Below are 27512 nucleotides of genomic sequence, written 5' to 3'. Positions count from 1 at the left end.
CGATCAAAACCAAGGTTAAGTTCTAAGATGAGCTTAATCGGGCGAGTAATTTAAAAATTACAGGATTTTGAAAATTTGAAAATCGTAAGAATTGCTGTTTTTACTACTGCAACTCGGTATTATTACTGAACTAGACAAGATATTAAAATTCGGTAAAATGCATCGTAAAGGTCTTTTAATAAGCTTCAATTTTCACTACTCAAAAGTGGTAATAGCCTCAATATTACTCCTTTTAGAGTTCGTTTAATGAAACAGTTTTACTGTTGCAGCCGTTTTAGAATTATTGTCTGCATCATAGCTTAATCATGATCTAAATTCAATAGTTACGATATTGATCAGTCTTTCGTGTAATGTTTTTGGGTAGGTTGTCAGTAAATATGTCACAAATTAGTTCTAAATATTGTTTTCTTCAATTAAAATTTTGTCCGGTTTTAAAATTCTGATTAACTTGGAAACTGTTGTTCCTAAGCGATTACTTAAAATTTGGACATTTATAATTCAAATCTTATAATCTTTGCAATTGTTTGATAAATATTTGAGAAACTTTTTGTTCACAAAATAATTTTTTTTCCAAAATTTCTTTTAAATAGTTTTAAACTTATTATTAAATTTTGTTTTTAATTCATAAACTAACAAGGAAACTCTCTCCGGTGCCCCCCTCCGATTTTGATGAAACTGAGATATGTTATTCTCCGTCGAAATCTAAGAGACAAGTATTTTTTTTTATCTGTGGAAAAACATTTCTAGGTGGTGAAACTACCCCTCAAAGTTTAGCCTCCAAAGGGGTGTTTTTCAAGTTTCGCATACTTGCAGTTTAAATAATCGAATGGGACCAATTGCATAATTTTCAGGGTGGAAAATCATGAAAAATGCTTTTGGTTTTATAATAAAACAATGGATAGAACAAAAGTTATGAGGGTTGAAAATCACAAAACTTTTATAAAAAAAAAACTATTCGATGGATTTCAATGAAACCAACGGCAATCGGAAGAGGAAAAAAAAAAGAGAATACGTCTTTCGGGGTTTTTCCGAAAAATTAAGTTTAGGGGGTGAACATCCCTTAAGCATATCTACATTGACCACCAAGAAAATATCGTTTTTTATATTAATTTCGATATGAATTCATCAATAATAATTTGTTCGTACATTTCTAGCATTTAGAAAATAATAATAATATTATATCTTAATATTTTACTTACTTGTTTACTTCTCATCCCAAACTTTATTTTGTGTATCGGGACATCAAATATTATAAATGTCATGTAATGTGAATCTGTTTTGGAAAAAAAAAAGAAAAATGCTTACAATATATGCTTTACTATAATCAAATTAAATTTAAAAATAATTTACAAATGATTTTTTACAAAAATATTTAATATTTCTGATGTTTATGAAATTTAATACTTAAATTCATCATTTTGTCTTATGCAGATCTATTCAATATATGTTTTGCAATCGTGATGTTCATGAAAAAAATGTTGAAAACACAACGACTTTTTGCACCATGAACAGCGGATAATTGCTATATTTTGATAACCAGGAACCTCACAATGAGAATTGCATGATCCGTGAAATGCAAAATCCACAGGATTTTCGAACTCATCTGGTTTTACTTCTGTGTAGCCACTTTTGTACCACGAGTACTTGAATAAATTTATGTACCGAGGAGATGACAATTGGATATGTGTAAGTGATTGTAATTTTATAATGTTATTTCGTAAATGCAAGTTTATGTCCAAATTCATCAAAACTGTACGATCCGAAAAATATCGAACAAAATTTTTCCATACTCGGAATCCAAAAACATCAAGCGGTTGAATTTTCCCAGTTGTACCTTTTGGTAAGATCATTACTTCAGTATCTTTATTTGTTGGTTTAACGCTTTGTACAACTTGAGGACAATGTCCATGAGTCAATTAGTAATAAAGATTTTGGGCCCACATTTGGAAAAAACACCCTCTCCAACCAAATTTTGAAATGATCTGAAAATTAAAAAATATGAACTATTTGTATCAACAATAACTTATGCGCAAACCAGAAAAAAAATAAAGAATAATTCGTACCTGATGTAAGTTTTCCTGATTTTGATGCTTCTATGTATACATTATGAGGTCTAAAAAGTGTTGTTTCAACTATTGGTCCAAATTTACCACTTGGTTCTTTTAGAACCAAAAAAAGTGGGGATAAAAGCTTTCCATCAGCGGATACTGTTGGTTGAACTGTGTAACTATGAGTAGTAGAAGTAACAGATTGTACAAGACATTCTACTTGCTTCTCTCCTTCAACAGCTAAAGTTCGACCGGAATGCATTTCCAACTGAAAACCACTTTGATCTGAATTATATACGTTTGCTAATTCATAAATTTTAATTTTTTGTTTTACATTATTGACGAATTCCTCAGCTTGCTGTTTTAATGATTTACTATCTTCAATGGTTTTGGACGTGATAAACTTATTTATTTTTCTTGATACGATGCGATGTGCTCTTTTGAATGACGCGATCCACTTTGTTGATGCTTTAAAACGGAAATCTTCTGCACCAATTTCTTTTTGAGCTTGTAAGGCCCATCTTTTTATGTCACAATCATGTACGATTAAACCTGCATCTATAGCTGCTTTGAAATTTTGTAATGTATATTCACAAATTCTTGCTAATTTTTCCTTATAAGTCCCTCCCTGATTTAAAGTATGAGCCCATCTTCGTAACTGTCGCACAGATTGTACCTTTCTAAATTTTTGTCTAACACTGTCTAAACTTAAATTTCTTTTTTTGCCACTACGCCAGTACTCGACGGCTTTCAATTTATATTCATAAGATAAATCTTCAACATCCTTAGTGCATTCGTCGATAGGTGTTTCTTGATCAACTAGTGCATTTGCCCACTCTTTATCTTCCACGACTTCCATCGTCCAATCTTTATACGGTTCTTGGAAATGCAAAGAACTTTCTTCGACCATTTCGACTCCGGAGTATTCGTTCATAGCATTGAGTAAAATATTTTCAAAACTTTCTTTGATTTGTATTTCTTCGTCATTTACTGGCGATTCTGGAATGTTCATGACTTGAAATGTTGTTAAGAGTAGTCTTATAACATTTATAGGATTGACTTTCATTTTGCTCTATGTACTAAAATAAAGATTTTCGTACAATTTTAAATTATTCACTTATTAAAAAAAAAAAAAAAAAAAACACGATTATAATAATATTGAATTATAAAAGATGAAGTATAACATAAAGTATAAAAAATCGTACCTAAGTAGATCTGCTCTGATCAGAGCAGATCTAATTAGATCTATCGATATCTCCTTTATGATTACATATATTCATCAATCTGATTTAATCTAACTTGATCTGATCATATCTAAACTTTTTTTCCCGCGTAATAATCAGATTAAATTAGATCAAGTCAGATCTATTTATATATAATTTTTAATTTAATTTTGATCAAACTTGATCTGGATTGGTCTAATTTAATCTGACCGGATCTAGTTTGATCAGATTAGATCTATTCATATCTACTTTTTAATTTAATTTTGATCAAACTTGATCTGGATTGATCTAATTTGATCAGAGTGGATCTAGTTTGATCAGAACAGATCTATTCATATCTACTTTTCAATTATATTTTGATCAAACTTGATCTGGTTTGATCTAAGCAGATCAAATTAGATCTGTCCATATCTACTTAGATCTAAATTTAGATCAAATCTGATCTGCTCAAATCAAATTTGATCAGAGCAGATCTAAACTTTTTTTCCCGGGTATTAAGAACTACTTCCAAAGACGATAAAATGTCGAAATATGATAAGAACTTGATTTTCGAAAATTAGAGTAAAACCAATAATTTTTTTTTTTTTTTATTATTGATTTTCATAGCGATACCTTAAAAATCTAAAAACAAAATCTTACATGTGAAAAAACAGTTATTCATATCACATGGCCGCAAAGTGGCGATTTTCTGACAACGACGATGTTGCGATATGAGCTTATGGTTCGTGGCGGGAATGTACGAAAACGGGCGAAATTTTGACCAACACAAACCAACACAAACATAAAAAAACCAACACAAACGAGGGTAATCGTGTTGCACCCTTTTAACATGGTTTTTGGGGTGTGTTTTTTCGACATTAACAGGTTTTTAATAAATAATTGAGGGTCAATTTAACACATTTTTAATATTAAAAATATTATTATTAAATTAAAAATGTTATTGAACTTAAGAATATTTTGTCCACGGATTTTTTATCCATGCATATTTTATCCGGTGGATTTTTTGTCTTAAGAATATTTTGTCCGAGGATATTTTGACAAGGATATTTTGTCGGGGATATTTTGTCGGGGATATTTTGTCGGGGATATTTTTTCGGGGATATTTTGTCGGGGATATGTTGTCCACGGATACAGACACCGGTTACCGAAATAATTTTAACGTCCGAGGCGAAGTCGAGGACGGAAATTTACGCTCGTTTTCGTACACTCGCACTACAAAATTTAAAGCGAATATCGTAAAATCGTCGTTGTCAAAATCACCACTTAGTATCCAAATGACACAATATTTTTTGTTATTATCGCTCATAAGTTTAACTTTTGAGGGATAGGAGACAAAGAATGACATTCAAATTTTATAAAGTTTCACAAGGGCAAAGAACTTAATTTTATATTAGTTATCTTGTTATTAATATTTATTTATGGCGTGGTTATTATTTTATTAACATTAGGTCCGCTCTGTAATAAACTGCCAGCAGATAAATAATTAGCGCCACTCAATAGTTTAAAATTCACTCAAAATCATCGGTCGGAACACTAGGCCGCGGAAAAACGGTGGTATGGTAGAGTCTCTAGAAATGAGTATCTTTTCGGACGCCACCCAGCGCTCAAAAGTTGAACTTTTGGAGCGAGTATAACAAAAAATTTATTATAATTCACAATGCCGATAAAAATTACTGTAAAAAAATTTACGAAACAAAAAGATTTTTTATTTTTTTTAAATTGAAAAAAAAAAGATATTTTCTCTTAAATTGTGGAAAAAGACGTTAAAATATATTTCTGGAAACGGTTAGAGCTTTAAGGAAAAAAAAAAATTTTTTTACAAATTATGGGAGTACACCATTTTGCCCCCCTTTAACCGTTAACCCCCCCCCCCTTCGCCCCTTTCCGTACAATTTTTTACATCTTTGTAGGAAATGAAATTTAGTAAAAAATTGGCCTCTAAGTTTTTTACTGAAAATCAATTCTAACTTTCGAATTGTGAATATAATTTTATATCAGCAAAACATTGCGTTTTAGAGGTTACGAGGGTGCATACTGGCAAAAAATAGACTCAAAAAGACAATTTGATTTTCTACAAGAATATAAAAACGAATACTTAAAGAAAAAAAAATTAGGAAAACGGTTGACCCTAAAGGCCATCTCTGCAACTTCCCGCTAATTCCGTTAATACCTGGGCGCTTAAAATTGCACCTACGAAGTTTTTGAGCTCTTCGAGCTCAAAAATACAATCTGTGTGTTGTTTTGAGCTCTCCAAGCTCAAAAAGATACCTTTTCTATGCTTTTGAGCTCTTTGAGCTCAAAAGTCTGATAAAAGTTTCATAGAACACTATTTTTTGAATTTTCAAACCGCAATAACTTTTGAATGAATGAACCGATTTTTACGCGGTTGGCGGCATTCTACGCAGTTTTTTTAACCTCATGAAGAATTTCTAAGTTTCAATTGGTCAAACTAGAAAACACTTTTTTGGGTTTTCTTTCCTGCACGATATCTCTCGAACAAATCAACCGATTTTGACCGGATTAGCGGCAATCGACGTAGTTTTTGGATGTTAAGAGCTGATTAGTTTTTGAAGTTGATTGATAGAGCCGTTTAAAAGTTATTCCAAAAAAACCACTTTTGAAAACAATTTTTTTTTCAGTTTTTTTGAGATTTTTCGAAATCTATCGGTCCGAATCAGTCCAAATTGTATTGGAATCTAAGTTTGGCCAAGCCCTTTCGAATGGCACCAACCGCGATGAAATCGATTATACCGTTCAAAAGTTATAAGAGGTTTACATACTTACACACACACACACACACACACACACACACACACACACACACACACACACACACACACACACACACACACACACACACACACACACACACACACACACACACACACACACACACACACACACACACACACAGCGAAAGACAGAATCTAGAAGGAAGAAATAACATCTTAGCCACCAGAAGGAAGAGCGGCAGCTAATTCCTCCCCCCGCGAAGAAATGCCTTACGGCGGTACCATGGGGGATCAGAGGATAGAAGAGAAAGGGGTTTAGGGTTTAGTGGGTAGGGGCGTCAGCGTCGAGTTCTAGTATGACGCTGCGTCGAGTCGCCACATATCCAGGCCAAACAGCTATGCCTAGAATCCGTAAAAAGGATTCCCCCCCCCTAAAATAAAAAAAAAAAAAAAAACACACACACACACACACATACATACATACATACAGACATAGTTACACCCTCGCGGGAATAGTCAGAGAAGCTTCCTAGGACCTCAAAACGTCGAGATCTGATGAAAACTCGATTTTCGAAAAACGGGGTAAAACCAATAACTTCCCGATTTTTGAAAATTTTCAATTTTCTTAGCGGGAAGTTAAAAATTAGGAAAACGTTTGACCCAAAAGGCCATCCCTGCAACTTCCCGCTAACTGTATACCTAAGCGCTCAACATTTCACTCATTTTGTTTTTGAGCTCGTCAAGCTCAAAAATATTTTTTTTTTAGTTTATTTTGAACTCTTTGAGCTCAAAGAAATCACTGTTCTATGCTTTTGAGCTCTTCGAGCTCAAAAGTGTGATAAGAGTTTCATACCACACTATTTTTTGAATTTTTAAACCGTTATAACTTTTGAATGAATCAACCGATTTTCTCACAGTTTACGGCATTCAACGCAGTTTTCTAAGTTTTTTAATGTTTTGTAGAGCGCCAAATGGCCAGACAAAAAATTTCACGGAAATTTTGAAAAAAAACATTTTTTTCGACAGCGATATCTCACGAACGAGTCAACCGATTTTTACTGAGCTGGTGGCGATCAACGTGGTTTTTTGAGGTTAAAAGCTAATTAGTTTTTGGAATTTATCGGTAAAGCCGTTTAAAAGTTATTCTAAAAAAACGAATTTTCGGAAATTTTATCTTTGAGATTTCTCAAAATTTATTGACTCGAATTTTTTAAACTAGTATCTAGAATCTAAGCAATAAGGGCAATGGAACTCTTCAGAACGCCGCTTATTTCGATCGATACAGACAAGCCGTTCAAAAGTTATGCGGGATTTACAACACACACACTCACACACACACACACACACACACACACACACACACACACACACACACACACACACACACACACACACACACACACACACAGTCACACACACACACACACACATCCATACTCGGGGCAGAAGAGATACTGCTACCGGGTGCGTCTCCCCGAGCGGATGGGAGAACGCTCGCTGTCCTTGGATGACACGGAGTCTCTTAGTTGACAAGGTACAGAGGGTAGGAGTTAAATAAAATACGCTCCCGTGGACAAAACTCCCCTTAATGGGTTGGTCACACTAACTGACCTAGCAAAAAGAAGATCGCTCTCTGTTGTAACCCACTGGGAGTGTCCGGAACCTGTGTCGTAGTTTCCGACGACGCAGGCCACGGCTGATGTGAGCTTGCTCTGCCGAGGTGTAAGTTACAGCAGTAGATCAGGAGCCAGCCACCTCGGGCCTTGATCAGGGAGTACGCAGTGAGTGCTAGAGATCGGAATCTTCACCGCTCCGAGCGAGTCTAGTCCGTCCGTGTATTCCGGGACTGGCTAAGTGTCGACTAGGCCTCAGGGAACTGGGGTAGGAGTACTATCTCCGAGGGTACACCCGTTCCTAGTTATGACAACCCGCTCCACTCCGTACGATGCGCTGGTAAATCAAAAAAGTATGAGTAATTTACAGGAAACAAACAAGAGTGGAAACGGGCTACATGCCCAACAAGCAGCGATTGACGCAAGCGCTAAAATGAAGCGTTCGCAAAGCTCAAACGCCTTGGAAAGCTGATCAGTGAGTTGAATGATTTCGTCCAACCAAAGGTCAACATTCACTAAGAGATAAAGGCCAAGACGACTGGTGTAGCTAACGCCCTTCAAAGGTTTGAGAAGCTGGACGAGGACAGGCGCTTATCATTGCAGAGTATTTCCCATGCTACACTAGAGAAAGCCTGTCAGGCTGTCGTCGTGACTGACGAAGCAATGGACACCGGAGCCGAAGGTGACGGTGAATCAGTCGCGGAAGACAAAAGTAAAGCCAGCAGCAAGTCAGGTAAGAGAAAAGATCGACCTTCTCCTGACCCAGCAATCAGCCAAGTCGTGAAGAAAAAAGATTTGAAGAAAAGCCCTCCGCAAGGAGCGGCAGTACAAAGCGATGAACAGGAAAAAGCGTCGGTTTGACAAAAAGTTCAGTCCAAGAAAAAGCTAAAGTGACAGAAGAAAGAGGTGCTCCCAAAACAGATGACAAAGGAGCCCCGATCTGAACCCCAGCGAAAGAAACCGCGGAAATGGATCAGACCGGATGCCCTCATCATCCGGCTGACAGAGAAAGCAAAGTACGCCGAGATCCTGAGCCGAATAAAACAGGACGTCCCTGATGATCATGCTTTAAATGCTATTCAATGCTTTAAATGCTGGCATTTCGGACATCATAGATCCCAGTGCAGAAGCAAGGTGGACCGGTTGAAGCTTTGCATCAGGTGCGGACAAGAAGGGCACAAGATTGCTGATTGTAAAAATCCAGCCAAATGTGCATTATGTGCTGAGATTGAAAGTGCAGAGAATGTTGCCCACCATGCCCGTACTTATAAGTGCCCACCATGCCGGTACTTATAAGTGCCCGTTATTTCAGGAGGCACTCCAGAAGTAAGATTCCCAACTCTGGGAATCTGACAGCACATCCAAAGCTGTCATTTGGTCATGTGGCAAGCTCCCTTTCCAAAATGTAGTCGACAACAGCAATGCCGGCTTTGTAGCAGTATCAGTAGAGGGTATCCGCTTCTATAGCTGTTACGCACCACCTAGCCTCTCTACTGTCGAATTCACCGCATTTCTGGATCGACTTACCGAGGACGCGAAGCATTACTACATAGTGGCAATAGCCGGGGACTTCAACGCCTTGGCAGTAAACTGGGGCAGCAAGCATACAAACGCGCGAGGAAAGGAACTACTAGAAGCCTTTTCTACATTAGATGTAGTACTGCTCAACAGTGGTGATACACCGACGTACACCAAAGGAGACGTAAGTTCTATTGTAGATCTCACTTTCGTCAGTAGCAGCCTCACCAGAGGTAATATCAACTGGAAGGTCCAGAGCCCGAGAAGACCTAAAAAGCAACTTAACACCATTGGTTAGAAGGTAACAACTCTTGACCCAAGTGCATTGTTAGTAGCACTCAATAGTGACCAGATTATCGCGGGCTGCACAGAAGATAAGACCAAGGACCTGATAAAAAGAGTGACCCAGGCTTGTGACGCCAGTATGTCTCGTAGACGTGGCATGAACACAAGACCTTCCGTTCACTGGTGGAACGACCACATCAGCGCCCTTCGTAAAAAGTGTCATCAGAAGAGAAGAATATCTCAGCGCGGCTACCGAGGACCTAACTCTGCGGAGCTGGTCGCAGAGTACAAAAAAGCCCGTCGATCCCTGAACAAAGCCATCAAAGATAGCAAAAGAAAATGCTGGAAGGAGCTCATCAACGAGGTGGATAGAGATCTGTGGGGTAGGCCGTATAAGGTGGTCATGACCCATCTTAAAAACCAGCTAATGCCATCACCCACATGTCCTTAACTCCTACAGAAGATCGTAAACGCGTTGTTCCCCGAACAAAGCGAGTTTAACTATTAGCGCAGAATGAAATGGATGACATTCCATCTGTCACGGAGGAAGAACTGATGGAGGCTTGTAATCGTGTAGGGAACAATAAAGCGCCAGGATTGGACGAGGTCCCCAATATTGCTTTAAAAACAACTATAAAACCAGTGCCATCATTGTTCCTGGACGTCTACGACACATGCCTCAAGAAAGGGATTTTCCCTCGGAAGTGGAAGCAGCAATGACTAGTATTACTTCCAAAAGGGAAAAAGCCACCAGAAGAACCGTCATCTTATCGACTACTTTGTATGTTAGACACGGCAGGTAAGATATTTGAGCGTATAATCCACCAAAGAATAGAAGCAGTTGTCGATCCACTCCTGGCAGACAACCAGTATAGTTTTCGGAAAGGACGATCAACCCTGGACGCAATCAATCTGGTTGTTGTAACGGCCAAGGAGGCAATCGAAGGGATCAGATGGAAGGGTGGAGCAAAGAAGTACTGCCTGGTGGCCACTTTGGACATCAAAAATGCCTTCAACTCCGCCAACTGGGACTGCATTATGCAAGCCCTGGAAGAGAAAAATGTACCAGGATACCTACGTAGGATAGTGGCTAGTTACTTCACGGACAGAATCCTGAGATACGACACGAAGAATGGTCCAAAAGAGTATGATATTACTGGAGGTATACCCCAGGATTCCGTTTTGAGTCCACTTCTGTGGAATGTCATGTATGATGGCTTGCTGAGACTGACTCTTCCAAGAAGTGTCAAGCTTGTTGCATATGCAGATGATATAGCTGTCGTAATCGTTGCTAAACACCTAGATGAGATAAACCACATGTTCAGTATCACCTTTGAAAAAATTAACCGGTGGATGGACTCAATGAATCTACAACTGGCTAAACAGAAGACTGAGGCTGTGCTTATTACCAGCAGAAAAGTGATAGAGACCATAAAGCTGAAAGTTGGAGAACAAGAAATCACATCACAACCATATATCCGATATCTGGGAGTGATACTTGATGCCCGACTCAACTTTAAGCAGCAAGTCGAACACGTGAGTGCAAAAGCATCAGCAGTGGTAGCTAGCTTAGCATGACTGATGCCAAACGTCGGAGGCCCAAAGCAGAGCAGAAGACTACTGCTATCATCTGTAGTCACATCAATGCTCACTTACGGAGTATCTATCTGGGCGGACGCACTAGAGAAGCAAGAATCATGGAGAAAGGCTGGACCAGTCTACCGTCTGAGTGCCTTAAGAGTAGCAAGCGCCTTCCGCACAATATCTATGGAAGCAGTATGTGTCATTTCCGGAACTTTGCCTCTCAGAGTCTTAGCTGAGGAAAGACGGATCCTTTACCAACGAAAGAAGTCAACCACACTAAGCGCTGAGGAGCTTAGAACAGAAGAACGGCAGAAGATCATAAGTCGATGGCAACTACAGTGGGATGCCACAGTGAAGGGTAGGTGGACGCATCGTCTTATATCAAGGATCAACGTTTGGCTAAACCGGAGTCACGGTGAGGTCAACTATTATCTTACGCAGATGTTATCAGGACATGGCTGTTTCCGGGCGTATCTCCACCGCTTTAAGCATGATAATTCCCCAGAGTGCCCGTCCTGCCCAGGAGTCAATGAAGATGCAGAGCACGTCTTCTTTGAGTGCCTACGTTTTTATCCACAGCGAGATAAGCTGGAAAATATCCTGAAGAGGAAAATCCAACCAGAGACAATAGTAGAAGCAATGCTGTCATCAGAGGCTGCCTGGAACGCCACAAACACGTTTGTCACGGGAGTCCTCTCAGACCTGCGGCCCATAGAAAGAAGAAGAGCGAATGACGCCAATTAGAAGGAGGAAAGAATAATACCTTAGCCACCAGAAGAAAGAGCAGTAGCTAGATCCTCCCCTCACGAAGTAATGCCTGACGGCGGTTTCCATGCGGGATTAGGGGAAAGAGGAAAAGAGGTTTAGGGTTTAGTGGGTAGGGGCGCTAGCGTCGAGTTTTAGTATGACACTGCGTCGAGTCGCCACATATCCAGGCCAAACAGCTATGCCTAGAATCCGTAAAAAGGATTCCCCCCCCTTAAAAAAAAAAAAAAAAAAAACACACATCCATACATACATACAGTATGACACACGGACATTATCGTGAAAATATTCAGGGAAGCTTCCTAGGACCTCAAAACGTCGAGATCTGATGAAAACTTGATTTTCGAAAAACGGGGTAAAACCAATAACTTCCCGATTTTTGAAAATATTCGATTTTCTTAGCGGGAAGTTAAAAATTTTAAGCTATTGAATAAAACGTAGTAAAACAGCATGATTTTGGTATTTTACCGGTAATCGAAAGCAGGGATCTTCTTTTCCGGTTTTTTGCTGCAATAGTGCCGCTAATATACAGTAAATATGCGGTACATTTACGGTTTAAATGCTGTTAAAATACCGTAATTTTCTGAATTTATTTCGTAATTTTTTCGTAATAATTCGGCAAAAAACTGGCTAAAATAACTGAAGTATTACGGTAAACATACAGCATTTATATCGTATAAATACAGAATCTTTGCGGCATTTCCAAAACCGTGAGGGCTATCAAAAACTAAATTTTTTGAAGCAAAAGGCTGAATTTTCTCAAAATAACAAGATTTTCTTGACTTAAATAAATTTTCTTGAATCATGATACGTATTTCTTAAAGCAAGAGAATTAATTTTGTTGGAATAAGTGAAATTTCTTGTGTCAAACAAAAAATTTTTTTTTCGCTTAAAAAAATTACTATGAAGAAAAATATTTTCTTGGCTCAAATGAACCTTTTTTTCGGTGTTGTATTTGAACGTCCAAGAACTTTTGAAGTAAAAATAAAATTGATGTGTTATGTTTATGAAATTAACTTTGCGTTTACAAGATATATTGTATTAAGAGTGTAAATAACTTAGTATTCTAATTAAAATCTATATGTATTCTATTTGGTGGTATTAAATGAATTGAATGCAAAATATCATCGCATACTTCTTTTAATACATTGAACTTCATAGAAATTTTAATGAGCTACAAAAAAGGTCCTTACCCGCGAATTAATCGGACGAACTGTTTTAAAATTACTGCAAAAAGAACTCCTTGAATTATTTATATCTTAAAAAATTGAAAAACAAAATTCGATGCTATGAGTTACGTATTAGAACGCCATATTACCCCATGAAACACGTCATCGGTGTTCAAGGTGGCCAGACAGTTGTTTATCTAAAGACCACAAGTTAAATGTAGGTCGAGACCGTTTCCAACTCTGTACCTTTGCGATCTCTTATTATTTCATTCCATTTTCATTTTTATTTTTAGTTCTAGTTTTACTCTCTTTTTGTTTTTACTTATGCTATTTTCTTCTTGAAAATTCCGAACAATAATAAAAAAAAAGTAAATAAATTTTTTTTCTTATAAAATTACATTATTTTAATTTTATAATTTTTAAACAAAAATATTTATAAGAAAAAGTTGATTTGAAATTTATATTTTTTAAGTGGTCAGATTAAAGTGTTAGTATTAATTTGAGACTTGAGACTACGAGTCGTGGATTTAATTTATCCGTAGCCTCAGTCACGAGCGACGCGTTTGAGTGTTAACATCGTCCATGATTTTGTTTTAATAGTAGATTAAAATAGATTTAGTTTTACGGTACTAGTCATAGTCATAGTTCTAATTTTATTATTATTAATAAATTCGTTTTTGTTGTTTTGGTTTTATTAAAAATTTTATTTTGATATTTTTTGTACTGGATAATATGAGTTCGATAACTATTGGGTAAGTTATTAAAAATAAATATGTTTTTTAACTTAAATAATAATAAATATTTTACTATTAAAAAATTCCAATTCATAATTGAAATTCCATTATTCCATTAAAAATCTATTATTAATAGAAAATTCCATTATTCCAATAAAAATAGATCATTTATAAAAAAATTCCATTATTCCATTAAAATTCTATTATTAATGGAAAGTTGGCTTAATCCGTTAATATCATTGAGAGATAATTCTATTGGTCTATAAATGTTCTATTATTAACGGAATATTCTATTATTCCATTAAAATTTTATTATTAATAGAAAGTTGGCTTAATCCATTAATATTTTTCATGAGAAATTTCATTGGTCTATAAATATTCTATTATTAATGAAAAATTCCATTATTCCATTAAAAATCTATTAGTAATGGAAAATTCTATTATTCTATTAAAATTTTATTAATAAAAGCAAGTCGGCTTAATCCATTAATATTCTTAATTAAAAATTCCATTAGTCTATAAATATTCTAATATTAGTAAAAAATTCCATTATTTCCTTAAAAATATATTATTAATGGAAAATTCCATTATTCCATTAAAATTCTATTATTAATTGAAAGTTAGCTTAATCCATTAATATCATTAATAGATAATTCTATTGGTCTATAAATATTCCATTACTAATGGAAAATTCCATTATTCCATTAAAATTCTATAATTAATAGAAACTCGACTTAATCCATTAATATTTTTGATTAGAAGTTCCATTGGTCTATAACTATTCTAATATTAATGGAAACTTCCATTATTTAATTAAAATTATATTATTAATAGAAAGTCGGCCTAATCCATTAATATTTTTTATTAAAAATTCTATTAATCTATTAAAACTCCATTAACAATAGTAATTTCTATTGTTCTATTGAAATTCAATAAAATCATTAAAGTTTAACTGTTATATTTAAAATCCATTATTCTATTAAATTTTTATTCACCCATTAACGTTCCGCTGTTTAATTAAGATACGATTATTAATAGAATATTACACTAACCCATTGAAATTCAATAAATCCATTAAAATTCTATTAATAATAGAAATTTTTAGTGATCTATTGAAATTTTATTAATCTATACAAATTATATTAATCCATTAATATTCCATCAATCTATTATAATTCTATTAATCCATTGAATTTTTTATGATTAATAGAAAATTGCATTACTTTATTAACCATCTATGATAAATAGAAGATGTTATTAATTTATTGAGACTCCATTATTGATAAAAAATTCTATTATTTCAGTAAAATTCCATTATTAAAAAACAAGTATCACTGATCCATTAAAATTTAATAAATTATAAGAAATTCCATTATTCTATTGATATCGTACTGTTAATAGAAAATTTCATTAATCTATTATAATACTCTTTTCAATATAAAATTAAATTTTTTCACTATTATTCCATTATTGATAAATAATTCCACTTATCCATTAAAATTCTATCAATCCAATTAATCTATTAGAATTTTTTTGATTAATTGAAAACATTTAATTATTTTGTTGAAATTATATTATTATTTCTATTATTATTATCATAATAATTAATGTTATTATTATTTTTATTAAAAATTCTAGTAAAAATTACAGAAAAAATTTTTTTTCGATGGCATAATAATGAGTTGTAACAGAAAAAAAAAGTTAAAAAGTAAAAAAATGAAATCGCTAAAAATAATATAATCGGAAGCATTTAATACGGGCGGTGTTAGAGGCTTGGGTCAGCACATGGCTAAAATTAGAGTATTGCTTGCGTATCTAAGTATATGCGTATCTCCACACCTAAATACATTTATACATTTATATATTTATAAGAGCTATAGAGATGGATTTCTTGGCCGGCGGGCCAACCATCAGAAAATTTTACTCTTCTTACTCTTCACATTTTATAATCTTACATATTTTTTTATATTTTATATTTTACAACTTTATTTTCTGCCGAATATCCATAGACTCTATTTTTGTTTCCCGCAGAAAAATATATAAATATATAGATATGTTTATAAATTTTCAACAAACAAGTTTGTAAATCAATGGGTAATTTTAAATGTAATTAATGAAATGATAGACTCAGCGGTCTTGTAATATATATAAATACTTTCCCTTAAAAGGTATACTTCACGTTTTATAACCTTATCAGATTAATTCGTTCCTTTTTTTTTTAAATAAATTATTTGGTACAATTTTATCATTATTATTATTATTTAAAATAATAATAATAATAATAATATTTTGTTACAAATTAAAAATTGCTAGATAGTAGTTTTAAATTTCTGCTAGAGTAATTAAAATCTAAATAACAATAATGATTTTAATAATAATTATAATATTAACTTACAATTCTAATATAATTATTGTTTTATTTATTAAACTTCATTAATTTAACACAATTTCATATATTTTCACACTATTTTATAAAAAATACATGTAAATAACTCTATGTAATATTATAAAAACTTGTAAAATTTTTTCAATTTCATGTAATTTAATTCATTTAATTCAATCTCTTATTAAAGAAAAAGACTTAAAACGATTCAACCCATACAAAATATATGGTACCGCGACAAAATATCCCCGGACGTAATGTCCTCGGTGTTAGTCTACTTTCAAATAAACACACACAAAACCCATGATAAAAAGGCACAACACGATCACAAAGTGTTGTGTTATTTTGTCTAAAGGAGATCATGTCGGGGGATATTTTGTCGCGGAATCAAAATATATATCTATAATATATTTATATTATATTATAATATCTGTTATATTATAATAGATCTGTTATATTATATTATAATATCTATTATATTATAATATATTTATATTATATTATAATATCTGTAATTCTACCTGACTTCATATAATTTTATACAAATTCATAAAAAAATTGTGCAACATTCTACAATTTTACTCAGTCTTATATAGTTTTATACAATTTCCTTTAATTCTATATAATTTTATATCACCATGTAATTATAAATAACTTCATATACTTATCTACAATTTTATACAACTTGTTATAATTTTAAACAACTTCATGCAATTTTATATAACTTGATATAAATTCATACAACTTTACTCAATTCTCCCTGAATTCCTATAATTTTATACAACTTCATTCAAACCTATATAATTTTGTGTGATTTCATATAACTTAGTATAATTTTATACAACTTCATGTAATTTCAAAGAATTTTGTATGAATCCATCAAGCTTTATATAAATTTAGACGAGTTCATATTATTTTATATAACTTCATATAATTTTCTACAACTTCATGTAACTTTATATAACTTGGTATAAATTGAAACAAATTTAATCAATTCTCCCTAAATTCATATAATTTTCTTCAACTTTGTATATTTTTCTACAACTTCATATAATTTTATACAACTTCACAAAACTCTCTATAATTCTATATACTAATAAATAAATTATATTTTCTTTTTCAGACCACATGACTCAAGTCCACCAGGTAAAATCTCCATCTCTCTCAAATAAAAATTTATCATAAACCACCACAACTTCTCTCAATTTCTCAACACTTCACCCACTAACATACAAAACTTCATCCAAACAAACATTCATATACACATACATCAATAATATATACACAAACATGAATCTAAATAATATTATTTATTTCTACCGAACTGGCAACAACAGGATTTGGTCCTGCCCCTCCTCCGCCACCACCCCCACCAACTGGTCAGATGCCAACGATGAGGATTAATACAGAGGTAGGTCGACAACTATGATCACATATATATAAAAACAAGTTGAAGAGTCATGGTATGATATTTCAAGTTTAACATCCAATCTTTCATCATCACACTTTCTATTTTAAAAACTCGCTTTAAAATCTCCACGTGTGTTATCAAAAGTTCCTCAAACAAAATTTATTATCAATTTAATTACTAAATAAATATTATAAAAAATATAATTATTAATTAACAATTAATTTTAAATTTACCAGAGCCAGATGCCACGCCGACCACAAATGTACACTAACGACCCCTACGAGCCACCAGCGGCGATCCAGAACGCGATGATGACCAAGGATAAGAAGCCCTTTACTTACACCCCAGGCATGGGGGGTAAATTGGATCTGTCCCAGATCAGAAGCCCGAGGATGGCTCGCAGAGTGGCCAAGAACGCGAACGATGAAGGAATTGAGGGACCACCAAAGTCTCCTCTAGCAAACGAGGCTTACAATTCGCGTCCTGTTCCTGGAACAGTTCCAGGAACGACTTTGATTCCTGGAATGGTTCCAGGAACAGTTCCACTGCCTGGAATGGGATCAGTTCCTGGAACAGCAACAGTTCCAGTTACTCCGCCAGGGCCTACTAGCCTGTTCATCCAGCCACAGGTTGCAGTTCCAGTGTTCCCAACCAATGTTCCGAGAACTGTTCCAAGGAACTCAGTGGAAAAACTCGATAAATCTCAACCGACGTCTCCCGAAACTCCGGGTACGCCGATTCAAATAACTTTGGCGAAAGCACCGACTCCCTGGCTACAGCAGAAGAGCAAATCTCCGGAGGAACTTCCTGAATGGGCTAAACGGACCTCCAATAGTTCTGGACAGGAAAGTCCGCCCAGGGTTCAGGTTCCGGTTTCGGCTCCAATTCAGGCCCAGAAACCTGCTGAAAAAGTGATTCCTGTCAAGGTAAGAAAATATTTCAATTGTTTTAGTGTCTTAATTTGGGTTTGTTAAATAAATTTTGGTTCCAGATTGAAGACAGACCTTCAGTTTTCACGATTAAAAATGAACCGGGGCATCATCAGTTCAAGTCACCACCGCAGCAGCGCTGGGGGAACCAAAACACGACTGCGAAGGTCACAGTGGCGCCACCTAAGCCACAGCTTACTGCGCCAGGAACTTATATTGTGCCAATTGCTGTTGAGGGAGCGCAGGAACTCCCGAGTTATGAGTTTCAGCCTACTTCTGCTAATCAGTCCAGGTTAGAATAGTTGTATATTATTATTATTGTTAAGAATTATGTAAAATTATATTAGGTTTAAATGTTGAATGATAATTTATATAAAATTATGTTTCCACTTTTTCTACTTAATTAATCAATCGAATATAATTTACTAGAAATCAAGGAAGAAATATTCAAGATCTATCAGGTGCACCGGTCCAATCCCGTTCATTCAGAGTCTTGCAAAAATTAACTGATACGGACAACGACGATATAGACAATGAACAACTGCGTAAGCTTCAGTTGACTGAAGATGATAAGGTTCTAATGAACAAATTTAAAGAACAAGGTGAATATATAAACAATAATTGTTGACAATATTTATATTGTTATATTAAGTTTTGAATAGACAACTTTTTTGACTGAAAATTAGTACAAATTCTTCATTAAAACTTTTTTCAGTGGATGGCGACACATACTTACACCAAGAAGAAGACCCAAGATATCGCGGTGCAGCTATTCCATCCCGGGCATTTAGATATTTACAAAATATGACTGATTCCAACGAAGTACCCATCAACAATGGTAACTATTTTTTTTTTATTTTTCTTCATATCAATATCAACAGAGTACTGAAGGCTGATCTCCATTTACTTAACTTGAAATTTCGCAAATAGCGCCATATATTGGCTCTGAAACAAACTAAATGGAACATAAATCTAAAGTCCACGGTTTAGCGCGTTTTTATTTTACGACAAAAAATCCCATGACAAAATATGACACATCATCATCATCATCATCATCATCATCATCATCATCATCACTATGATCATTATCATCATAATAATCAACATCATTATGATTATTATGATTATGATCATCGTAATAATCACCATCATAACTATAATCAGGATCACCCTAATAATCATCATCATTATTATGATCATGATCATCATAATAATAATCATCATCATAATCATTGATCATGATCATAATAATAATACTAATAATTGTGAAGAAGGTATTATAAGCGGGGAGGCGGAGGGGTGTCGTGAGCAACGAGAGACGGGGCTCATCGACGGACCGAGCGAGCCATCGCTACCGCGACCGCGTCGACTGCCGTGCCACGGCATTTATGTATATACGTTTAACTTTTGTCATGAGTTTAATTATTTTATTTATAGTTAATTATTATTATTGTAACTATTATTATGTTTAATTGTTTAGTTAAAAGTATTAATGAAAGATTATTAATTTAATTAACGTTTAAAACGTCGTTAGAAATAATTGAAACAATTAATTTGACAAGTTTCGTTTACAACTTTATTATTTGTTTACGGCGATTATTATTAATAATAATAATCTGTATATGATTTTTTTTGTTTACAATTATTTTTTTGATTTAAAATTATTTCAAAGGACGACTATTAGAAAAGGGAATTTAGTAGTTTGCCATCGCGCGATAGATGGCGTCGACTGTTCGCTCGCGATAAAAATCGCCGAGCTGATATAAGCGAAACCGCGACGTGATAATTTTTGTTCTTTCAAAGAACAAAAATTTACTTTATCTGAAATAATTAATTGATTAAAATATTTTGAATAAATTCGAAATATCCAATTAATTATTTTTCTAAGTCCCAGGAAATTAAATTAGTATGGGAAATAATTTTGGTAAAATAATTATGTTTGTATGAAATTATTTTTCGACGTTGAAATTATAGGAAAATGTAATTCGATTGAAATCGATGTAATCTGTTGAATCAATTGAATGAATCTGATATTTAATTTTGAAAATATATTTAAAAACTTATAAATTTTCGGGGATTTCCCGAAGTTCGACGGCAAGCGATAGGTGGCGATAATTCACCAATACTTTTCGCTTTTATTAATAATTTTTGGGTTGATAAAGCCCAAAAATTATCCGCCGTTGAGCAACCTTTCTCTGGGTTTAATTTACTTGTCTGGAGACTTCTGGCCAAGGAAATTAAAAGAGGGTTCTCTCTACCTGGTGCGGACTACCACAGGTAAGTGAACTTATCTACCTACGAGTAAAGGCGACTCTCCACCTGGAGGCCTTCAGCCAAAAGGTGGCAACCCCAGCCGAGTAGGTGAGGGAGAGGTGGATTCTATTCACTCTTCCATTGGGAATCGCGAATTAGGGCCTGCGGGGCGGCGCTAGTCACCTGTCAGGAGCTGGGCACCAGAGGGCCGACTGAAGGGGAATTAGCGACGCGTTTTGAAAGGTACGACGGGCGAATGATTTTACCAACGACGGTAATGGAAATTGTAAACGCCGTGTATGTATGGGTTTTATTTTGTTTAATCGCCGTTTTCTTTTGTAAAATGTTTAATGTTTTGTTTATTGAAATAAAGAGGTTTTGTTTTTGTTAATATTAATTAAATTTCCGAGTTTGATTAATTTAGAAATTACCCTCGTTAGAATCCTGGACTCCGGCGAGCTTAAAATCGAGCCGGGGGTAAAAATTGGTCAAAAAGTACCCGTTACATAATAATCATCATCATAATTATTGATCATAATAATAATAATAATAATAATCTTCATCATAATCATCATCATTATTGATCATGATCATAATAATAATCATCATCATTACCATCATAATTATGATCAAGATCACCATAATAATAATCATCATCATTACCATCATAATTATGATCAAGATCACCATAATAATAATCATCATCATTAAGATCATGATCATCATAATAATAATCATCATCACCTTTATCATCATCATTATGATCATGATCATCATCAATATGACTAAGATCATCATCATAATAATCATCATCATCATTATTGACCAAGATCGTCGCAATAATCAACATCATCATTATTGATCAAGATTGTCATAATAATCATCACCATCATCATTATTGATCATGATCATCATAATAATCACTATATCATAATTATTATCATAATCATCGTAATAATCATCATCATCATAATCATCATCATTATGATCATGATCATCATTATAATCATCACCATCGTTATGATAATGATCATCATAATAACTATCATCTTCACATACTTAATATAATCGTCGCCATTTTCATCATCATCATCATCATTAATGAAATTTTTTCTCCTGAGACTTTTTATTATGATTCTATTTTGTTCTAAGATAAAAACGCCGTGACCAAATCTCCTATCACAAAACAAAACCACAAACATTAACCTCATAACTTTTTAGCGCCCAGAGCAGTCAACAGTGCACTGAAGCGTCAGAACAGAAACTCCCGGTCCTTCGGTGAATAATCATAAATTTTTCTAGTTTTCTATTTTACCAGCATGGAGTGGCGTGTTTGCATGAAAACTATCCCCCTACCTTCTCTAACCTTAAATAAATTTCCAGATGAGCAGCCAGTGGTGCAAAATCTCCCACCAAGCGAGCAACAAGCCCCGGAGCCTAAAAAATACACCGGAAGCGCGATACCCTCGCGGTCATTCAGGATACTTCAAGCGATGACGACTCCAGACGCTTTGGGTGAGTTAATTTAAAATTCTTCCTGATAATTAAATCCTAACTAAAATGGCCCCGGTCGTTCATCCTCTCTTGCTCCTACCGTCGCTTCCATTTAAAAACCGGCGACGGGATTAAAAATGAATAATAACGCATCAGTGAGAGAGAATGGGACGTAAAGGCAACCTATCACCAAAGACAATCTATTTATTTGTTGTGCAGCAAGCCGAGAAATTCCCGTGGGCCATCAGGGTTTGTTTGTCCCGTACACCACGCCTGTTTATTGGGCGTATTACCCATTAGCTTACGTTCCTAATCAAGAGCAAGTACCGTGCACTAACCCCAACAATCTAAACAATATCGGCTGTTATCCGGGTGTGTTTTACAAAGGAATCGACAAACTTGATGATTTTGTCACTTCCAATGAGATTGCTAGCCAAGATTTAACCCTGGAGTCGGAAAAAAGTTACTTGGAACGCGAGGGATGTCAGAGTTTGGCTGCTAAAGAGCTTGGACTGATGGTTCTTGATGGTTCTAAGCATGGAAGAACTGAAGAGCTGGTTGGTAATCTTCCCCTGAGTGGAACAATGATGTCTAATGGCACTCAAGCTCAGGAAGTAGTGCTAAACCAACCTGAAACTATGTTTAAAGAAGGTTCTAATCAAAAAGAAGCCTTGGAACCATCAAAAAACCACTTGAAACTTCAAGAAACTGCATTAGCTGATGTTTCTTGCTATTTGAAGGCTTCTAATCTAGTCACTAATCATCTTCAAAGCCAAAATATGACTCTCAATAGCGCCCAAAGTCACGAACTAGTCCCAAACCAACCTGGAACTGTGTTTAGAAAAAGTTCTAATCAAAAAGAAGCCTTGGAACCATCAAAAAACCACTTGGAACTTCAAGAAACTGCATTAGCTGATCTTCCTTGCTATTTAAAAGCTTCTAATCTAGTCACGAATCATCTTCAAAGCCAAAACATGACTCTTAATAGTGCCCAAAGTCACGAACTAGTCCCGAACCAACCTGGAACTATAATTAGAGCCGGTTCCAGTTCTTATAAAGCTTCAAATGAATCCACTAGTCATCCCCAATCCCCAGAACTACTTACTAACGACGTCCCGACTTACAATCTCATCATATCCCAGCCTAAGATAAAGTTCTGTATCAATCCAACCCGAAATGAAGCTTCGAATCCTCCAAACATTCAAGAAAGTGCTTCTACTAAAACTTCCAACCATTTAAAAGCTTCAGATCTGATATTTAATTCTGCCCAGTATCAAAAAATCGATCTTCCAAATCAGTCTCGAGCTTCATTTGATCAAGGTTCCACTAAAGTTCCTACCAGTTCTCAGAACCAAAATCTTTCAACCAGCAATTTGACTGCAATCCAACTTGGAACCCCACCAGAACTCCTTTGTTCCACAGTTCCAGCCTCCGAGAACCAGGAACAAGCATCCATTGATGGTCCAAGCTCTTACCAAGCTAACTGTCCCATGAATATCCTCCACGAAGAAGAAGACACCTCTGACAGTTCCAACAACGTCGACGACGGAGTTCCTGAGACATCAACTGACTCTGATTCTGATTCCTACTTGGCGTACTCGACTGGCCTGAACCCAGACTCTGATTCCAAGGACTCTGTTGAAGAAGGTCCCACTGTCAACGTGAGTCTTCCTTTAAAAACCAAGTCCTGTTCCGAGGAGGTCCACGCTGATTTTACGCTAAGCAGACCCAAATCTTGGTGCCCGGAACCTTCCAAGTTCCAGGAAACAGAGGACCATCAAGACAAAGAAACTGATGATGATGACAGTGGAGTGAATTCTCAATCCGACTTAAGTCGCTTGATTTCCGAAGTTGATACTGACTCGGAATGTTCTCCAAGGAAGGTCAGTTCCTACAAGCGGACTCAGACTCACTCTAGATTGTTTAAATTGATCAGTAAGAATGATTCGCCTTTTTTTGAAGACACTAAAGAGGAAGAAATGATTTCTTTGAAAAAATCTGGCAGGATTACAATAAAAAATTTGAACTCTCCCGCGCAAAGTTTAAATTTTCCCGCTAAAGCGCCGCCTGGAGGGACGCCAAGGAATTTCAGGCGGCCATTGAGTCTGGAAGTTAAAGAAGACGATTTTTACTTAAAATGGAAAGATTCTAATGGAAAAAAAGGGAATTTGGGAAGAAAATTTGTCAAGCCGACTGTGTTGTGCCCACGGACGAAAAGTTTTAAGAATTTAACAAAATTATCGGACTAATTAAGCCGTTTTTTTATAAATTTACCTACTTTTATAATCTTTTCTACTGATATTATTTTTTTGTAACGTGTTACATGTCTCTCACGAATGCTCAAGGATTTAAAACTAACAACTGCTGATGGATGATAAATAGGTTAACAAAATTAATAATAAATAGATAAAGAGAGTGAGAATATGAGAAATGAAAAACGAGCCGAGGGATGACTGGTCAGCGGATTATTGTTTTTGGTACATATTTTTTTTTATACTTTTTTTTTCTCGTCGTCGAATCCTAACCGCTAATTTTTCAAGATTTATTTAGAGAAAGGAAAATTGTGACTAATTATAATTTTCTTTTCAGGTCCTGACACATCGGAGTTCTGATTACGGACTAGATTTTTTGCGTGCTATTTTTCATTTCTAATTTATTTTATTTATTTATTATTAATTTTTTCGTTTTTTGATTAACCAGTTTTTTATAAACAAATTTTAATTCGAAAATGTGTATGTCTATATTTCTGATTATATGTTAATTAATATTGATATTGTAAAGAATAAATAAATTATTTATGGTTACGCTCTTGATGATTTATTTGAATTTGAATTTTCCCGCCAATACGCCGTCTGAAGGGACGCCAAGAAACTGTGCGCCATTTTGGCTCCAGCTGGGTGTTTAGTAATCATATGAAGATTTGGTGATTAAAGAAGGTGATATAGGTTGAACAATTAAATGTGTAAAGCATATTCTCATTGTATCACGCATAGGAACAGTTATTACCAAAGTTTTTATGACCAATTAAGGTAAAAGCCCCAATAGATGATCACGTACCAGTATATGATCACTCCATATATTTGTATATCTATATTCACAAATATAGGTATACAAATACATCCCAGTAAACACGTTTACGTCAATTTGACGTAAAAATGACATTGGGCTATGTCAGGATTTACGTAAGATACAAGTCACGAATGAGTCATATATGACTCATTATTTCACACTTCTTGACGTAAGATTCTGACGTAAAAATATGACGTAGTCATGACGTCAGTATTATGTCTCAATGACATTTATGACGTCAATATGACATACCTGTGATGTCTATATCATGATAATGATGTCATTATGACGTAAAAGTGATGTAAGTGATGTAAGAATTGTACCTCAGAAAAAATATTTTAAAAAAATTTCTCAAAAATAAAAAGATGGCAATTTTGAAATTAATTATAGTGTTGTGGACTTATTACAAAGTTTGAAACACTAGTTATATGTTGATACTTGATGAAAAAATCCTGAAATATGCTGGGCTCGAACTTGGGTCCTCACGTATCGAAGTCTGGAACGCTGCTCACTTGTCCAAGTAACGGTTCATGTCACGAAGTAAATAACTTATGTCATAAGCCTTACATGATGAAAAATGCTTATTTCATAATTTTTTCTGAGATTAAATGGATTTTAAGAGCTGGAATTGTATAAAATTCAAGTCTAATAATTTATACAAATTTATAAAATTTCATTAAACTCATGAAATTTTATAAAGTTCTATAAAACTTTGTAAAAACTCTTATAAAAGGCTCTCTAGTGAAACTTGTGGTAATGAATAGGCAATTTATAAATTTTCATAAGAATTGATTAAATCTTACACTTTCAAAAATTTTCGTCTAAAAGCGGACACAGAGAACTTTCACAGAGTGAAATTTTTTCAGAGTAAACGATGTATCCATGTCATTTGAATATTTTTTAATACTTATTGATTTCTCAAGACTCGAATTTTTTTTTTATTTAATTTTTTCCGAAAATTTAGTATTTTTCATTTGGATTTTTCTTCTTCAAAATTTCAATTTACAAAATTTAGATTTTTTTTTTTAATTTCAACTCTTTTAAGTATACAATTTTTTTCTATATTTCTTTTTTATTTTTAATTTCAATTTTTTTCGAAATTTGAATTTCTTTAATTTAACATACTAACAACATTATGAAACTTGATGTACACAGTAAAAGAATTTTGCGTCATTGTGTCAAAAATTTTTGTGTTAAAAATTTTTATGTTAAATATTTAACATTTTTTTATGTTGATTTAACACAATAAATGTTAAATTTACACTTAAAAAAGTTAAATATTTAACACAAAAATTTTTAACACTAAAGTTTTTGACGCAATGACGCAAAATTTTTTACTGTGTAAAATACTATTAGTCTCGTCAATAACAATCATGGAACTGTTTGAATTATTTCAAATACAATATTTCATAAGTAGCAGCACTAATGTCAGAAAATTATTTTTCAAGTAATAGTGCAATATTTAAATGACTGACATTTAATTTCTTGACGCGAAATCATAAGAAATTATATGTTTATTCGCTTGACGGTTTAAAAATTTAGAGTTCATGCCACATAAATTGAACTCGGTATTTTGTTATCAGTTTCACACCAAATCATTTATACTGAATGAAGTCGAAAATATTTTTACAATGGATAAAAGTACCTAAATTCATGGAAAAAATATAAGTGAGAAACATATGCAACGAAAAAAAAGTATTTCTTGCACCAAGAAAATTTTGACGGAGGCCGAAGTTATATCCCACATGTATTTAATTTGTATCTTTTTTCCTTAAAAACGTAAATGAAAAATATTTTGTATGTTATTTGCTAATATGTTAGATATATTCATTAATATTATAAATTATAAATTTTTGTTATTAAGAGCGGACTTAAATTTGCAAGGTACCAGCTTAAATCAGCTGTTTACCTCTTCCTGATTCTTACTAAATTTTAAACCAATTTTCATTAATATTTAGCGATTAATTGTAAATTAGACATCTTGTTGAAGAAGTTTTATATTTGATAAATTTTGATCAATCGATAATATTAAAAAATACATCCCCAAATTTTATCAATATTATGGAAAATAATCGTTTGTCACTGATTTAGAAAATGACTTTCAAATTACGTCAGTGTTATGTACAGTTGTGACAAATTATTGATGTTAAATAATGACTCACAGATGGTTTCGGTATTACGTTAGGCCCTGAATTGTCACTGATGTAAACGCATGATGTTAAACTTACGTCGTTATGACATACAATGATGGCATTAATGTTACGTAATATTGTAGTTTATATATTATGTCAGTTGTACGTAA

The 27512-nt window shown here is 34.1% G+C and overlaps 1 protein-coding gene across 3 annotated transcripts; it reads left to right on the top strand.

Annotated features, from left to right (window-relative positions):
* Positions 1-13435: 13435 nt before the first annotated feature.
* LOC123263034 lies at positions 13436-24945 on the top strand. 3 transcript variants are annotated; one of them, XM_044725553.1, is made up of 11 exons: positions 13437-13689; positions 17178-17200; positions 17392-17465; positions 17708-18391; positions 18457-18686; positions 18824-18996; positions 19110-19232; positions 21869-21925; positions 22031-22162; positions 22361-24618; positions 24731-24945. In XM_044725553.1, exons 1-10 carry the CDS (start codon positions 13670-13672, stop codon positions 24388-24390), a joined length of 3546 nt encoding a protein of 1181 aa, XP_044581488.1. In that variant the 5' UTR covers positions 13437-13669; the 3' UTR covers positions 24391-24618; positions 24731-24945. The 3 variants fall into 3 exon arrangements, with proteins under 3 accessions (XP_044581489.1, XP_044581488.1, XP_044581487.1); XM_044725552.1 differs by having other exon boundaries at positions 13439-13689; positions 17702-18391; XM_044725554.1 differs by lacking the exon at positions 21869-21925 and having other exon boundaries at positions 13436-13689; positions 17702-18391.
* Positions 24946-27512: the final 2567 nt, after the last annotated feature.

Source organism: Cotesia glomerata, linkage group LG4 (genome assembly GCF_020080835.1).
Source record: "Cotesia glomerata isolate CgM1 linkage group LG4, MPM_Cglom_v2.3, whole genome shotgun sequence".
Classification (NCBI taxonomy): domain Eukaryota; kingdom Metazoa; phylum Arthropoda; class Insecta; order Hymenoptera; family Braconidae; genus Cotesia; species Cotesia glomerata.
The sequence above is the reverse complement of the archived record's forward strand: the minus strand, read 5'-3'. Positions and strand labels throughout refer to the sequence as shown.